General features: G+C 37.3%; 2 protein-coding genes across 2 annotated transcripts in view; one reads left to right on the top strand and one right to left on the bottom strand.

Moving 5' to 3' along the window:
• The window catches only part of rdgBbeta (cytoplasmic phosphatidylinositol transfer protein 1), a 30,467-nt gene extending 14,043 nt beyond the window's left edge, over window positions 1-16,424 (bottom strand). The window contains exons 1-8 of the mRNA XM_071658428.1: window positions 16,105-16,424; window positions 14,528-14,676; window positions 10,905-10,993; window positions 9,383-9,390; window positions 7,824-7,895; window positions 4,736-4,834; window positions 2,867-3,022; window positions 265-408 (exon numbers count right to left, since the gene is read on the bottom strand). Of these exons, the coding sequence (XP_071514529.1) occupies window positions 265-408; window positions 2,867-3,022; window positions 4,736-4,834; window positions 7,824-7,895; window positions 9,383-9,390; window positions 10,905-10,993; window positions 14,528-14,676; window positions 16,105-16,296 (909 nt within the window). The 5' untranslated portion in view covers window positions 16,297-16,424. The remainder of the gene's footprint in view (window positions 1-264; window positions 409-2,866; window positions 3,023-4,735; window positions 4,835-7,823; window positions 7,896-9,382; window positions 9,391-10,904; window positions 10,994-14,527; window positions 14,677-16,104) is intronic.
• Window positions 16,425-18,394: 1,970 nt separating this feature from the next.
• Window positions 18,395-18,753, top strand: part of Efa6 (Exchange factor for Arf 6) — a 58,879-nt gene continuing 58,520 nt past the window's right edge. Inside the window, 1 exon segment of the mRNA XM_071658421.1 lies at window positions 18,395-18,744. Within this exon segment, the coding sequence (XP_071514522.1) occupies window positions 18,601-18,744 (144 nt within the window). The 5' untranslated portion in view covers window positions 18,395-18,600.

Below are 18,753 nucleotides of genomic sequence, written 5' to 3'. Positions count from 1 at the left end.
GTAAGAAGAATGTTTTTGATGCATAAGAATGGACATGGCAGTAGATGAAACTATCACAGCTGAAGTAAGCTAAAGTTTAGGTAAGTGGGAGAAGGCCTGGGTACACTGAGGCATGTATGGAAGGAGAGGTCATCATCTGTAGGGGCAAAAATAGATAAGTTTGATGGTACAGTACTCCCAACAGTGTTGCATAGACGCAAGGTATGACCCTGTCAGAGAGAGGTTACAGAATAGGAATGACAAGACAAAAGAGAATTTTCCAACCTGCTGAGCTGAGCGAATCTTTTCATTAGTTTCCTTCTGCATCCCATTTTCATAATCCCTTACATCCTGAAATGTCATTCCATACCAATCATCGATCCATGCAAAAGCTTGTCTGTGACCCAACAGCAAGATATTTCGAATGGCCTGAAATTTTCAAAAACATATATTATTATTGATTCATTTGGGAGGAAAATATTTCACAAAGATTAGCAAACACTGTAGCTCTGCTTAAATAATCACTGAATTACTAGTATTTCCACCATCTATATAAAAATGTCATGGTGACCAAATGAAGAAAATGAATGTAAATAATCATTTCCTAATATCACCTTTGCCTTTTTTACCTAAAATATCTAAAGAATAAATAAAGTTGCTCATAATCTTTCAGTGCATCTCCAACATTCATTCTTTTGCATGAGTGCTTTTAACTTCAGTGTTTCCATTCCCATCCTTACTAAATTTTACTTTCTTGTCTATACTCAACCAAAACTTCCAGGTTTTCAACATGCAAATCTTACTTCCAAGTATCTATACTCAACCATACCTTCCAGGTTTTCAAAATGCAATCTAATATCATTCTGCAACCTCCCATTCATTTCAAAAACTCGCACATTACTTTTATTTATATTAACTTTAAACACCATCCTTTTCAAACAACATATCATTCCATCCTGCTACTCCTCTGACTTCACTAAAAGGAAAGTATTATGTGCATACAGCAACTGTGTAAACCTCCATTCTGGTCCTTTGCAATTATGTATTACATCACACTCACCCCAAATCACTCATCTTACAAAATAACCCACCCATAAAAATATTTAAGAACCCTGGCAACATCGCAGACTTAATGCAATCACACACTTATTTAAAATAACTCACTTATATCAGTTGAATTTTTTATGCTGAAGGCGCTAGCCATGGACAAATGTTCTTCTAAATGGACATGCCTAAACCTTTTTGTCACACAGTTGAATTTCAAACTGGCTCCTGAAAAGTGTCAAGTAACCACCAAAAAATAGTGGTACAGGGAACTCTTGATTTATGCAATAGCTACATTCTTGAAAAGTCACGTAAATCAAAAACCTGAAGAAAGAACTAATGCAGAAAAAATAAGTCATTACTAGACCTTGATAAACCAATTCAGTATATATGTATATATTTTTTATATTCTTATTATACTTTGTCGCTGTCTCCCGCATTAGCAAGGTAGTGCGAGGAAACAGACGAAAGAAAGGCCCAACCCACCCACATACACATGTATATACATAAATGCCCACACACGCACATATACATACCTATACATTTCACCGTATACATAAACATACACAGACATATGCATATATACACATGTACATATACATGTACATTCTTTCATCTGTTTCCTTGCGCTACCTCGCTAACGTGGGAGACAGCGACAAAGCAAAACAAATAAATAAATAATACATATTCATACATGCTGCCTTCATCCATTTCCGCCGCCAACCTGCCACACATGAAATGGCACCCCTCCCTCCCCCAGTGTGCGCCCGAGGTAGCGCTAGGAAAAGGCAACAAAGGCCACGTTCTTTCACACTCAGTCTCTAGCTGTCATGTGTAATGTACCGAAACCACAGCTTCCTTTCCACATCCAGGCCCCACAAAACTTTCCATGGTTTACCCTAGACACTTCACATGCCCTGGTTCAATCCATTGACAGTATACCACATCATTCTTCCACCTCCAATTTGGTCTCTCAATTCTCCTCGTTCCCTCCACCTCTGACACATATCTCCTCTTTGTCAATCTTTCCTCACTCATTCTCTCCATGTGACCAAACCATTTCAAAACACCCTCTTCTGCTCTCTCAATCACACTCTTTTTATTCTATTTTTTTTCATACATATTCGCCATTTCCCATGTTAGCAAGGTAGCATTAAGAACAGAGGACTGAGCCTTAGAGGGAATATCTTCATTTAGTCCCCTTCTCTGTTCCTTCTTTTGAAAAATTGAAAATGGGAGGGGAGTGATATACATATAACTTAAGCTTGCAACAAGTTAAAGCAGGGCTGGTAAACTGTGGGAGTATGGGGAGAAATGTTGAAGGAAGAAGGCAAAAAGAGAGATATAAGGAAAGGCAAAACAGAGGAAGATAATAAAATGAGGAAATGGTGATTCCTCTTTGGACAGCTTAAGTCTTAGAATATATGGCAGACCAACTAATGCTGCCATAAAGAGTCTAGGAAAACAAGAACCATAAGTATATGAACAAATATTTCTTGAATTCTTACCCTAATAATGTTACCAGGAGGCAAAACAGAGGAAGATAATAAAATGAGGAAATGGTGATTCCTCTTTGGACAGCTTAAGTCTTAGAATATATGGCAGACCAACTAATGCTGCCATAAAGAGTCTAGGAAAACAAGAACCATGAGTATATGAACAAATATTTCTTGAATTCTTACCCTAATAATGTTACCAGGAGGACTCTAAATGCTTGAAGAACATAATCATATAGTGTGCTCCCCAAAATCAGTTTGGATATATGAGACTTCTGACAGCAAGAACACCTTGTAGGACACTGTAGCCTTTCCCCTAATTATCAAAATATTAACTTTCCACTCACTTTATGTGCAAAATCTTCAATTTTTGTCTGAAGTCCAAAAACTTGAAATGATACATCAACCAATTTGTAAGAACACATTATGATATTGGAGCACTCACGCCATCCTTCTTTTAAAGGGCCACGACCAGTCTTCCTTGATTCAAAGGTAGAAAGATCCTGTAATTTACAAAATAAAAAGATTAGATTTTGGGAAAGAAATTAAGTTTGTATCAAAACTAGACTCAAGTATCTGATACAAGTCTAGATCACAGCATGAGTAAAAACTAAAGAAGATATCAAGTAATAAGCATAAGAGTTAGAATGGAATACGTCTTATCATCCTGAATAAATGAAGCTTTCCTTTCTTTTATACTGACTGACATGTTATGGGCAAATCATAACACTCATTGTCATCACAGTTGAAAAGGAATTAAAGTAAGAGAAAAAATGAAGGAATTAACTAAACTTTTTTAGGTATTTGAGCCTTGACTCAGAGAAAGAAATGTTATAGAAATAGGGAAAAATTGAAGAAAAAGAATTTCACATCACTGCTTGAGAAGTAAAAGCAGTATCATAGGTTGATTCTCGTTTCTCCAAGTAGAAACTATGGGAAGTAGCTGCTACATGCTAGCATAGTATGGGTAACTCATAAGAGATATGGCTTAAATAACACCAGCAGAGCAGAAGGAGGACAGCTTCATCACATGTGGAGATGCATTCAGTCTGAGACAATGTACATGAGTAAGGAGGGGAGAGAAAGTTAGATGATGTACAAAAAATGGAATCATCAGCATCAGAGTGAATGGGGTTAAAAGATGTAAAGAGATTACCTATGGAGATGAGAGTAGCAAACAAAACAGAACCCTGACGGACACCAGTGCTCATGGATTACAACAGGAAGTCACTCCATCAATGACTCCTGCAACAGTTCTGCCATGGATGATTCACATTCCAAAGAATGAGAGAAATAGGAAAGCCAAATAAAGGAAATTAAGAGACCAAAAACAAGCCACACCTGTCAAATGCTTTAAAGATGCTGAAAGCTATGACAGAAGATTCATCAATTCTGTATCACTGAGATAGGAAGACAAGGGGCAACACCTGAATGAAAGATCAACTGTGAAAGACATACTGAAGATCAGAAAGAAGAATATAAGTTTCTAAGTCTGAGAAAGTGAGAGTTAAAGAGACTTTCAAAACCTCTGCTGAGACACTGCAATAAAAGTGAAAGCAGTGGAAATACATTAGTTAGAATGGTTAGAAGTCTCCTTTCCTAGGGATGGGCTGCACCAAGCCATGCTTCCAAGAGGGAAAAGTGTAGGTTCTTAGACTCAGATTAAAAAGGTGAGCAAAGATTGGAGCAAGCTCAGAGGAATACTCCCATAGAACTCAAGAGGGTATGCCATCTGAGCCATACACTTTGCCCTCAAGAAGATGGGAAAGCACTAAGGAAACCCTGCACATAGAAGTTGTCAGAGGAGAGTGAGCATCAGATTTGGATATCATCCAAAATAGAATCTGACAAAATGAGGAAACTGAAAAATTCAGTTTGAGCAGCTGGATAGTCAGATACAAATCAATCAGGTTGGAAGAGAGGAAAAAATGTTGAACAGTAAAAATGCTATTGAAACACCAAAAAAAAAAGAAACTACAAAAAACTAACAAGAAGAATAGAGATGGTTCAGTTCTAATAACTAGAGATCATGATCTAAACACATAACTTAAGGTCTCTGTGCCTTTCAACCATTCATTTTACAGTGCATAAAAAATCCACAGTGAACAAAAACATCAAATTTTTTTGCTAAAGAAAATATTTTGTTAATTCTACTCTGATGACCGCATATCCTTGCCCACTGGGCCTTTTTTTTTTCTTAAAACATTAATACGAACCTCTTCTTTCTTATAATACTTCTCATCAACTGGATCAGTGAGGATGTCCACGTAATCAACTACTCGCTGTCTCAACTCCTCCTCTTTCACATCAAGGCACTGAAATATTTATTTCTAACATAAATCTTGATAAGATATTCAATTCTATTTTTCCATTTGATGATATTGATATTCAGTTTTAACTTGTCAATGTGATCAAGTAAAACGTTATTTCTCGTTGAAACTTATAAAAACCAAAAAATATGGAATATATTCAAATGCATATATTTCATCTAAACTATACAAAACTAATTACAATATTATCTTTTGGTCAGGGGTGAAATTCTACTAGTTACTCACTAGCAGAATGTAACACAAATTCTAAAACTTTGGGGCAGAGTAGCACCAGGAATGGATGAAAGCAAGCAAATATGTACATGTGTATATACGTGCATGTCTGTGTATGTGTATATATATGTATGTGTATATGTTATGTATATGAGTACATATATGTATGCATAAGTGTATAAGTTGATATGTCCATGTACATGCATGTATATGTGTAAGTATGGGCATTTATGTATATATATATGTGTGTATGAGTGGATGGGCCATTCTTTGTCTGTTTCCTGGTGCTACCTCGCTGATGCGGGAAACAGCGATCCTGTGTAATAAATGATATCATATCATATATTATACTTAGTCGCTGTCTCCCGTGTTAGTGAGGTAGCACAAGGAAACAGACGAAAGAATGGCTCAACCCACCCACATACACATGTACATACATAAACGCCCATACACGCATATATATGTACCTATAAATTTCAACGTATAAATACATATCCATACACTGACAAATACATATATACGCATGTACATACTCATACGTGCTGCCTTCATCCATTCCTGTCGCCACCCCACCACACATAAAATGGCACCCCCCCTTCCCCCCGTGGTCTTTTTATAAGTATGGAACTTAAACCTGTCTTCTGATAATGAAGGTATCCAAATAGTAGAGTTGTTGCCCTCTTTTTTCCATCTTAAATCTTATGCTAGGAACCAAATTGTTTAGATTTATCAAAAACTTCGGGGTTCATACTGTTAAACCACATACATATTATGGTGTCTACATAAAATAAGAAATTACATATATGACATTGTTTCAAAAAATTCCATTTACATATTTGATAATGTGTGTGAAACAGGATTACCCAATGACATCCCTAATATCTGTTTGTAAAATTCACCATTGCAAACAAATGAGTTGTTGGTTACACATAATTCAGTTTTTATACACACGTCATTAGAGACAATAAATTTAAGGCAATTAATATCATCTTTAAGACAATTCAAAAGATTCCTCACTTGTAAGCAAATAAATACTGAGTTAACATCAAAGCTATTTATTTATTTATTTATTCATTTTGCTTTGTCGCTGTCTCCCGCGTTTGCGAGGTAGCGCAAGGAAACAGATGAAAGAAATGGCACAACCCACCCCCATACACAATGATATACATACACGTCCACACACGCAAATATACATACCTATACATCTCAATGTACACATATATATACACACACAGACACATACATATATACCCATGCACACAATTCACACTGTCTGCCTTTATTCATTCCCATCACCACCCCCCCACACATGGAATACCATCCCCCTCCCCCTCATGTGTGCGAGGTAGCACTAGGAAAAAACAACAAAGGCCCCATTCGTTCACACTCAGTCTCTAGCTGTCATGCAATAATGCCTGAAACCACAGCTCCCTTTCCACATCTAGGCCCCACACAACTTTCCATGGTTTACCCCAGACGCTTCACATGCCCTGATTCAATCCACTGACAGCACGTCAACCCCGGTATACCACATCGATCCAATTCACTCTATTCCTTGCCCACCTTTCACCCTCCTGCATGTTCAGGCCCTGATCACACAAAATCTTTTTCACTCCATCTTTCCACCTCCAATTTGGTCTCCCACTTCTCCTCGTTCCCTCCACCTCCGACACATATATCCTCTTGGTCAATCTTTCCTCACTCATTCTCTCCATGTGCCCAAACCATTTCAAAACACCCTCTTCTGCTCTCTCAACCACGCTCTTTTTATTTCCACACATCTCTCTTACCCTTACATTACTTACTCGATCAAACCACCTCACACCACACATTGTCCTCAAACATCTCATTTCCAGCGCATCCACCCTCCTGCGCACAACTCTATCCATAGCCCACGCCTCGCAACCATACAACATTGTTGGAACCACTATTCCTTCAAACATACCCATTTTTGCTTTCCGAGATAATGTTCTCGACTTCCACACATTCTTCAAGGCTCCCAGGATTTTCGTCCCCTTCCCCGCCCTATGATTCACTTCCGCTTCCATGGTTCCATCCGCTGCCAGATCCACTCCCAGATATCTAAAACACTTTACTTCCTCCAGTTTTTCTCCATTCAAACTTACCTCCCAATTGACTTGACCCTCAACCCTACTGTACCTAATAACCTTGCTCTTATTCACATTTACTCTTAACTTTCTTCTTTCACACACTTTACCAAACTCAGTCACCAGCTTCTGCAGTTTCTCACATGAATCAGCCACCAGCGCTGTATCATCAGCGAACAACTGACTCACTTCCCAAGCTCTCTCATCCACAACAGACTTCATACTTGCCCCTCTTTCCAAAACTCTTGCATTCACCTCCCTAATAACCCCATCCATAAACAAATTAAATTTTCAGTGTAATTAATGTAAGTTTCCAATACAGAACCTACCAATGGGGACAACATTTTAAACAGCCATTTTGAAAATTTTGAAGAATGGCCCATCCAATCATATTCACAGACACACACACACACACACACACATATATATATATATATATATATATATATATATATATATATATATATATATACACATTTATTTATTTTTCTTTGTTGCATATATACACATGAACACCCATACATGCACATATACATAAATATATCAACATATGCATACATATACATACACATACACAGGTAATACATATATACACATGGACATATTCATACTTGCTTGCCTCCATCACATAATAAAAAGTAAAAAAGACTTACATTTTCTGAAGATCCATTATTGTTCTCATAACGGGTGCGGATTTTGATGGCAAACCGTGGAATAAATGAACACTGTAACAGAAAAAATTCCTTGTAATGTAAAAGCTCATATCTTCATTTGAGAAAACAATTACATCTATGATTTCTCAAGGGTAAGCCACAACCTCCCCTTCGTCCAAAAGCAAACTGGTCTGCACAAAACTAAAAAGTATGTTAAACCCAACAATTCCACAACATTTAGTTAAACCAAAGCATATCAGTCTTGAGCTGATGTTTGTCCCAAGCCTTGACCTCAATAAATTGAAGGGGCACTTGCCTATGTGTTCTTCAAGTTTATCAAAATGCATCAGATATCAAACCGAAAATCTTCACTTCAGTAGCAATGACCAGCCTAAATGACTAACATTAACCGTTAAACACAAGAGAAAAACATACAAGCACATCACTCTGAGAGTTGTCAAAATTCCCAAAGCTACTACAAATTGTAGTAACCCCACGTTTACTCAAGACAGCAAAGTTCATGACACATCAGGCTCAAAAAGAGCAGACATAAAGGGTTGGTGCAGTGGCAGAGTTCCATCTCAGCTCATTTCTGTCTTGAAAATAAAAAAAAAATCACAATATCAATTTTCTGCATTTGTCATGTAAGCTGACTGTATAACTTTTTAAAAAGTTATTTTCTGCATCTCCATTGTACGCTGATGATGTAGCTTTTAAAGTACACAGTATATTGATCCTCATAAAAGTGAGGCAGCTCCTCCGCTGTACTAAATGTCTGCCAATGTTCAATTCCTCAGCTATCAGATGTTTAAAACTATGTGGGCCTTCAACCTACGACTATTACATAATTTAAGCCTATGGTTAGATTAAGAAATGGTTCCTAATTTTGGAAAATCAGATAAAAAACTCTCCACAGAAACTTCATTCTTTATGTCCAATCAGAACTCAAAAATTCTTCATCTCATGGAAAATTACTTAGAAGATCATTAGTTTGTTCATCCAGACCCTTTAGATGTATACCAGCAAGGATATTTCCAAGTGGATCTCTCATTTGATGAGATCAGTCAGAAGGGGGTCTCTGGGATATCATAAGCAACATGTTTTAACATTCATATGTATACTGGAAGACAAATTGTTGTTTAGAATAAGCTTTTCTTTAATTTTCTTCCAAAAAGTCTTTTCCCTGTTACTGATTATGGTGCAGCCTTGAAGCTGCAGGAACTTCTGGATAAAGGGTCCTTGGGGTTACAAAATGAATAACAAAAATTAATACAACAAAGGGAAGGGAAGCAAAAGCGAGCACAAAAATTATTGAGGAATAAGTCTCCCTATTACAGCAAGCGAAGTATATGAAAGAGTAGTGACATTTGCAGTTTTCCAGTAGTTTGTGAGCCAAACCTCTTATTTCATCACTCTTAATTAAACAACCCTTAATCTTTCACATCAAATACAATGTTATAGCATTCTGCATTGAAAGTACAAGTTCTGTGGATGCCAATTCTATTCAAATTACCATGCACTAATTTTCAGAGAAACTGAATACATTATATCATACTCACGGTATATTCTGTTACACCACAGCATGTCACATGCAAAAGAAAATAAAAGAATTAGTACAAGACAAAATGCTTGTAATCTCCTTAAGAATAAAAACTAGGCAAAATACAAGTCTTGTAGAGTAAAATGAGATAACTTTCATTAATATTCCAAGGGTAAAACAATTTATTTTGCAATATGAAAATGTTTTTCCTTCTAAGGGATGATCCATATAACATCAGAGAGGAAACAGTTTCTCATGGGGGTCAAAACACCTTTTACTCCTAAAAGTAAGATATATCTACCATGATTCACTCTCTTGACAATCATAATAGTATGAAGCTACCTAAAGCTTTTTCACAGAAACACTGTTACTTTACAGCAACCCACCTAGGTTTATGATGTCCTGGCCTTATAGTGAGGGGGGAACCTGCTAGCTCCCAACCTTCATTACTCACTAACCACTAGAGGTGGTATCTCAGACTTCTTATGGTCAGGGTTTAAGGTAATGAGTTGCAAAATGATACTAGAGATGGAAGGGATGGGGAAAAGAAATAGATACAAATACAAAAGTTTTCCTTTTCATATTTCATAGCCAATACTCCTTACCTCAGGATAGAGCCCATTGAGCCTTCCATGTAATACTCAAATGAAGGAGCAGGAAACTTTGGCCTCTGCTCTGGATTATCTAGTACCAAAGATGGTACATCCAGTGCTATACAAGGGAGATGATTCAGATCTAAGTAGAAGTTTTGTTTAAAGATATTTGCAATACCACCCACTTCAGCTGTCTTGCAACATTTCATCATACGTATGTCTTCACCACCTCTTCTCTCTTCATCAAACAACACTCCATGGCCACTTCATATATCATCCTATGCCAAACACTCTACATCTGCCACCCTATCATCAAACACATTCAACAGTCCTTCAAAACAATTACTCTATCTCCTCCTCAATCCATCACTACCTTTTATACTTCCCCTTTTGCCCAATTCACCAAAGTTCCTATTCATTCTCTTGTCTTTTGCACATTATCAAAATCTTTCCAAAACACCTTTTCATTCAAGCCTATGTGGGTTTCCCAAACAGCTCATGCATATGCGCAATCAGTAACACTAAATACTACACCACTATTCTCATATGCCTTTTATGTCTCTAAACATCAATCGATTATCTTAGACTAGCCCATTTAACACATCCCAACCTAATTTCATCACTACAATACAATGCATTTTATTTGGGGATGGAAGTAAGTGGTTCATCCCAAATTTATGAATTACACCAACAAAACCTTCTTACACACCTGTTCAGTAATATCTTAAGTAAATCTCTGAAATAGTAATGGTTTTGGAAATGCACTAACATGCTGAAATTTCCTAAAAGTTCATGAATCAACACAGCAGGAAGTACTGATCTCAATAAAAGAAAGTGGGTGCTTAATACATATTCATCATTCATTCCCATCTGATGCATTGATCTAATCAAATTCATCTATTTTAAACTAAAAATACATATCTTTTACAATATTCTAGGCCTCCTTACCTGTTTCCGTGTATGGATAGTAGTTCCAAGCCTTCTCTGTCAGGTATATAAATCGTGGAATATATGAACGAATCCAGGCGGGCAGTTTTCTGCAAAACATATAACTTATCACGAGAAAAATGTAAAGTTAAAAGGTATCAAGAATCTTAATACAAGAATAATGGAAGTATGAACTGCAATATGTAGATATAATAGGACCAAAACACATACTATGCACATGCACACAAATCACAAACAACAAACCTATGGCCCATAGTTCACAGCACAATTGGGTGCTAAGAATCTCCAGGATTCCATTTGAGAGAAGAGCACAAACAGTAGTAATACTGGCCCCTTCCACAATCTTTTCCCCTCTGATATACCTGCCTGTTTTTCTCTTCAGTTGAACACCATCAAGTACCTCTCCTAAAATCTTTCTTCTCTCTAAGACCTGCTGTCTAATGATGTTCTTACAAATCCCTTTTCCATGTCCAACTATAACCTCAACTCATGATTCTAGTTCACAGGTGGTGTCTGTGCTTATTCCAACATCAATACACCTGTTGCATGCAAGACCTAGTCCTCAAACTTTGATGTTGTCTGGCTCAAGGTTTGTCTCCTAACTACCTCACTTTTCCTTTGTTTTCTTTACTGCTTTCCCAATTCTATGAATCTCATATCTTTGTTTGACTACCTCACTTTTCCTTTGTTTTCTTTACTGCTTTCCCAATTCTATGAATCTCATATCTTTGTTTACCTAAATTCTTTCCATGAAACTGTTGCATCCTCTCACCTGCAAGCCCAGATGCTTTACCATAGGGAATTCAATGTTTACCACAGGGAATGGTTGAATCTCTCCCATACAGATGGAGGGGGGACTGAAGCTCTCATGTTCTCCATTCTCAATGATCTAAAACAAATCATCTCCCATCCCACCCATATTCCTGACCACTGTGACCACTCTCCTAACATTCTAGATTCGATGTTCAATGTTCACCTCTATTCCTTTGTGCTGTAACAGCACAATCTTCCCACAATTGGTTCATCTAACCACACTTTCGTAAATATATCTTAATGGCATCTCCCCTCCAGCAGTCCTTTCTAAACGTAAATATTGGCACCTCACCAAAGCTGAGTGGAAAACTTACAAATACTTTTCTGACCTTTCTTAGGTAAATTACTGTCTTATATGGCAATGTTTCTGTCTCCGCCAAATGCATGGCAGAAGTTATTGTTATGGGAATGAAGCATTTATCCCCTCTTCCTCCAAAACAACCTTTTCTTTTAATTGACAGTTCAACCATTACCATTCTGAGGCCGTCAGGCAAGGGGTCAGGCATTTTGGGCTAGAAAAAACTCTCCTTCCTCTAACTCTCATTCAGCATATATCACTGTCCATGATGCATGTACATTACCCGTAAGGCAAAGTGTTCCATTATTCAAAGGAAGTGTAATACCCCCTCCTCATCATCCACTAATAGGTCTTTCTGGTCTTTAGCTACAGACATTATTAACAGCTTCTATCACTCTATCTTTCCTTCACTTTTCCATTCTGATGGTACTATAGCTGTCTTTCCTTTACACAAAGGAACCCTCTTTGGTTCCTGTTGCTCCTCTAACTCCATCTTGGGGGAGTCCAACGTTCCTTCACCCCCTGATGCTCCTCTTACTAATCCTATGCCCCTTCCTGTAATCTCTTTTCAAACTGTCTGAAAAAAGGCTTCTCACTCTGGACATAATCAAGGCTTAAGGTCCTGAAGGAATCCCTGTGTACTGAGAGTGTGCTTTTGAATTTGCACTTGTGCTTGCTCTTCTGTTCCATTTGCTTAAAAACCAGAGCTTTTCCTTCTTGGAAGCATGTGTAGGTACATCCCATCCCAGACATGAGTTACCATGGTAATTTTGGGGAATCTTACGTAGTTGCACTTAATATATCTAGAGCTTTTAACAAGGTGTGGCGTTTAGGTCTCATTTCTAAGAACCTCTCTTTTGGCTTCCCTCCTCCACTTTGCTCCCTTAGATCTAACTTCCTCTCTGGCAAATCTAACTCCATAATTCTTAATGGATCAGACTCTCCCCTGTTCTCCATTAACAGCGGTGTCCCTCAAGATTCTGCCCAGTCTCCTAAACTTCTCTTTACCAAAGATTTCCTTTCTTCCACAAATAATCAAATGCACTCATATACTGATGAGTCAACACTGCATTCCTCCACATCCTTCAATTCTACTCCTCTTACTCAATCTGCATTTTGTCAACACATAATTTCCTCAATAGACTCAAGACTTTGACAAGATATCTAGTTAGTGGAGTAGATGAAACCTGGTTGAGTTAATGCCTTCAAGACCCAGTTTCTATCCAACTCTATATAAAAAATTCCTCACAACTTTCCTTTTGCCTTTGGCAGTTCTGTAATTCCACCTTTTGATAATGAACATACTTGGTATTGCCTTTTCATCCACTTAATCTTAAAAACCCCACAATACAGATATATCCAAATCTGCCTCTAAGAAACTGGGAGTCCTATTCAGATGTCAAAATTTCACTTCTTAACTGTTGCTTCATTTGTATACAAGGGACTGATTTGTCCTTGAACAGAGTACTGTGCTCACACATCAAGGCCATGATGCACATATTATACTAACTATGATGAACAAAATCAAGGTTGCAAAAAATTAATGTCAGATCTAAAGGGATGCTAAGCAGCCTCATGTTATCAACTCTTGAGCAATCATAGAAAGCACTGTGCATACTGTCATTACATATTTTCATATATGTATCATCATACCTAATAAACATATACAGGTAATCTAAACATTATAACATTAATTTTTTTTTTATACTATTCGCCATTTCCCGCGTTTGCGAGGTAGCGTTAAGAACAGAGGACTGAGCCTTAGAGGGAAAATCCTCACCTGGCCCCCTTCTCTGTTCCTTCTTTTGGAAAATTAAAAAAAAAAAAAAAAAAATGAGAGGGGAGGATTTCCAGCCACCCGCTCCCTCCCCTTTTAATCGCCTTCTACGACACGCAGGGAATACGTGGGAAGTATTCTTTCTCCCCTGTCCCCAGGGATAACATTCATAGATTAACTAATAATACTGAAAATACAGTAAAAACAGAAAAGAGAGATGAATGAATACAGGCAGCAGCAATCAGCTAAGTCACTGTTCATGCATGATGTCTAGGAGGCACCAGTCATCTGATCAGGTGACTGTTTATGCATGTGTTTAAGTTTGCCACCACATGGAAGCAGCACCTCATGGGATCCTGGGGATATTTCCAGGTAAGGAGAGGGTTGGCATACTGTACATGATGTACACATTATTTTTAACAGGTGTGGACTTAGGTTGTATTTTGCAATGAAAAGGAAAATTGTGAATTGCACCAGTTGTAATGCACAGCCAAAGGGTTCATGTATTGTTAAGAATATATCAAAGGAAAATTAACGAACAATTTAGTTGAAATTTATGCTCAATTCAATCTCAATACTTGAGTAACACATCAGCAGCCTAAACAGCATATCAGTTTTATGTGAACTTGACTCTACCTTATGGAATCCATAAAGGCAGCATTTTCTAGTGTGACATCAAATAATGGAAAACTTGAGTGTATACATACAAACCAAGAAAGGTACTGATTTACTCACCCTGATAGATGGATCCGCTTTTCAGTGAACTGTCCAAGACCATAAACTGGGTCTGTGTATGCCTTATTTTCTATTACCTCCACACCCTCTCCTCCATCACTCTGTTCTGAGCTGTGTCGGGCAATCATGTAAAGCTGCCCTATGTGATACTGAAAAATCATGGAATATTGTAAAGGTTTACTGGTATTCACAAATTCCACATATCCAAAGTCCATATCTATCACACCCACTGAGCAAAGCTACCATCACTGAACATAATCTTATAAATGATACAGTACTTCTCCTATGCTGAGGATGCATATGCATTAAAGTTGGTACCATAATGACAAATAACTATACACATCTTAATGTTCTTTAAACCGAAATTGCAGTCATCAGTTACATTATCTCTAACTTTAACACTCAAGTTCACAGAAGATGAACTCAAGAGGTTACCTGCAGTACTCATGTATGATGGTGTAATAATAAACACAAGACTGGTCTGGACTCCATATGTGTCTTGGAACACTTTTTACTACTCAAGTCAACTGTATGTACACGCATCATCCAGATGATTTCTTCCAAATCTGACAGCCAAGATAAATCTCAATCTTTTATACATTAAAATAAAGACTTACAAAACAAATTTTCTCAGTTCCCTAATCTCCCAGCTGTATAACTTAACGTCTCTAAGGAAACCACAACAGCCTGTACTTTCCCATTCAACAGTTGTTGTCACAAGCCATGAATTAAGTATGCCACTACAAGGCTCTGAAAGAAGGAATGGCAAAATGGTTATTTTCATTGCACATTATATGTGGAGGAAATCATTTAGTTTACTTCTTTCACTTTATAAAAGCACTTTTTTCTTGACTTTCCCTAAGGAGGGAAGCTATCGAAATGATCACAAAAGAGGCTACTCTGTGACATGAAGAGGAAACTTTCTACAGAAGATGGGATTTACCTTATGTTATGGGAAAAAAATACATGAATGTTAAAGTTGGTTTACATATGAACACTTAACACTGTAATTCAAGCAAGCAATGAACACACTAAATAGCAAGTAATTGTCTGTAATCATATCAATGTTCTGGACCTCATGCCATGTGACTACAAAAGGAAATGTCGCTGATAACTTGTATATTAAGACATTGAATATTATGGTTAATTTTCATTAAGCAAGGTTTTCAAGGGTTAACTACTACATGTGTTTCACCTAGCTTTATACTAATTTCGGTGCCTCTCTAAATCACCTTTCGACTGCCAGGACTCACCTGACATGCTTTTATGCCACTTCCATGAGTAACTTCTGTAGTCCCCTTAAACTTATTTATCCCCAACAGTTTCCTTCATTTCAACCTGCACATCCATAAGGCAACCGCAGTAGCATTATTCTCAGGGGAATGTTTCAATAATTTCTGCTGGATCTTTGACGACAAACTTAAAAGTTCACGTCTTTGAGAATTATATAATCTATTGTATAAAAGATTACTTAAAGACGTGTTAGACCACCCACGAGTAAGATTCTTATTGATCAAAACTATTAAACTATAATGAATGACAAACTGTTAGATTTTCACTAAAACGAGCTCTATTACCTCCTCAACTGTCATCGGCATGCATATCCGATACTCCTTCAGCATTCTGCTATAGATGAAGGTGCTACATACGATGATAAAAAGTAGGAAGATTTCGGCACTGTAAGGGAGATCACTAGAGATAGCACTAGCATCAACACAGTCAGCTGAGCTGGGCTCTACCTTGACCCACACGACGTAAACATTGTTCATTTCTGCTGCCGGGTGTACGAAGTTTAAGATGATAATGAGATGAGGCAATAAGTGAAGTCAATGTAGCAAGAAACTTATCAAACCACTTTAATAATTTTTTTTTTCAATATGATCTTTGGTGAGGTATACAGTATTCATAAACATCTTTGAAGCAATACAGCAAGTATCAACAGCTTTTGTGCCAAAGTACGATGCTTTCCATGAAGGTTACTATACGATGTGCATGATTAAGGAATTTTTGCGGAGCTTCCATCAATGAAATACTGCAATAATCCAAAATGTTATTGTGAGGAGTTAATAAAGACTATCAAGCACATGTGTAAATTTCAAATGTTATTTCTAGCAAGAGAATATCATCAGACTGTACCGCTTCAGTGTGAATGAAAATCTATAGTTTTTTCATCTTAGTCTCAGCCACAGATTATACATCTAATTTACAGAAATCACAATAGTAGTTTATGAGTGCAATCAAAGAAACTTAATTCGTAGTAAGCGTTTTAGGGAGACTTCCGGATTGAGTACCTCAACATTTATTCGACTTTCTTACGATTTCTTAAAACACGTGAAAATCATTCATATTGGAGGCCAGTAATTACGGTAAAACCAAGGAATGAATTATTTGTGGCAAAGACGCTTCATCTTACAATATGGGCTGAAACCTAAATAAAAAATCATCGTAAGATAATCTATCTTAAGTATAGACATATGTTAATACATCATATGTGTTGCCAAATACTATTCTGTATAGAAATCCAGGAATGTCATATATTCCACTTAGTCTTTCAGTCAAGTGTCTAACAGAATAAGACAATATGAAGCGTAATGTTAAACATGACTACTCTTTAATCATTAGTATACCAATCAGTCTAATAATAAGCTTCTAACTTCCATTTCAGACAGTCATTGAGTTTGAAAGTTCTGTAAATTGCTTTTACCATAAAATTTCGGTACATTTCGTGTACTGAAGTATAAGTTAAGCTCCCCAGAAGAAAATGAGGTGAACAAACCTCAAGATGTTGGCCATGAAGGCTGTTTTGAGGTCACTACAGGCCGCCACTTCCCAAATTCTGTCTGCTTTTGGTTTTACCTCTGGTGAAAATTCACCTTAGGCGAGGCTGTATCCTTGTTAGCTGACAAAGGAGAGTAGAGTCTCGGCGAAGACCTTCTTGTTCCAAAGGACTCCGTCATTTCCTGCTTCTAATTGTATTGCAGCCTCGAAGTTGCAAGTCCCAAACAAGGGCCTCTAAGGTTATATACGGTAATAATGATCTTTCTTTCATACTATTCGCCATTTCCCGCATTAGCGAGGTAGCGTTGAGAACAGAGGACTGAGCCCTTGAGGGAATATCCTCACCTGGGCCCCTTCTCTGTTCCCTCTTTTGGAAAATTAACAAAAAAAAAGTGAGAGGGGAGGATTTCCAGCCCCCCGCTCCCTCCCCTTTTAGTCGCCTTCTACGACACGCCGGGAATACGTGGGAAGTATTCTTTCTCCCCTATCCCCAGGGATAAATAATGATAAAATATATAAAACATTGATTATATAACCACAAGACTCCTTTTGTGGACCTCCTGCAGCTTCAATTAGTAGCAAGAAGATAATAAACTCCTTGAAGCGAAAAGTTCTTTGACGATTGTTACTGGAAATGAGATGTGTATATGTCTTAAGTGTGGGTAATACTTACAAAGGGGGATACTTTGCAAAGGAAATTTCATTCCAATATTCGTTTTCAGAAAAGATGCGATGAGGTCATACGTAAAACGTGCCAAAGCTTTTCAAATGTGTGCATGAAACATTGATTATAGTGTCCTATAAAAGTGACATTTCGATGAAAATATAAATTCTAGAGCTAAATCATTTAAAGCTGTCACAAAATCATCTTTTTGGACAATTATGACCCGGCGAACTTCAGAGCTGGGAATGTCATTATTATATGAAGTTATGAGTGTTACGTTACTTTGGGTGATATTTTGTGTACAAGACTTATAAATCGCTTTATTCATATGAGAATAATATTAAATTTCAGTATAGATAATAATTTGTAGGTGCCACAATTTGGATAAAGTTTCATTGTTTGTTTACATCTGAATTACTCGGGAATGTTGGTACCACTGTAATGTCGAAGTACCTTTTAATTTGACTGGAATAATTACAATGTCAGAGAGTTCGCGATATTATAACATTTGAAACACTTAGTTTATTTACTGCAATACGAATCATTCTTACATATTGATAAATCAAATAATTATTCAGGAAATTGCCAACAGAAACTGTGGTAGCAGACGAAGATCAGAGGCCATGGAAAGATGGCCGACTCGATGAAATATGTAAAGTTAAAGCGAAGTGAAACTTGTGGTTTTGGGTTTTCCATTCTCGGCGGAGCAGGCTCTGAACTTCCACCAATTATTTATGACATCATTGAAGGATCCCCGGCCGCGAATTCTTGCCAGGTAACCTTT

The sequence above is a fragment of the Panulirus ornatus genome, chromosome 66 (genome assembly GCF_036320965.1).
Source record: "Panulirus ornatus isolate Po-2019 chromosome 66, ASM3632096v1, whole genome shotgun sequence".
In the NCBI taxonomy this organism is placed as follows: Eukaryota; Metazoa; Arthropoda; class Malacostraca; order Decapoda; family Palinuridae; genus Panulirus; species Panulirus ornatus.
This window is presented reverse-complemented; position numbering and strand designations above follow the sequence as displayed.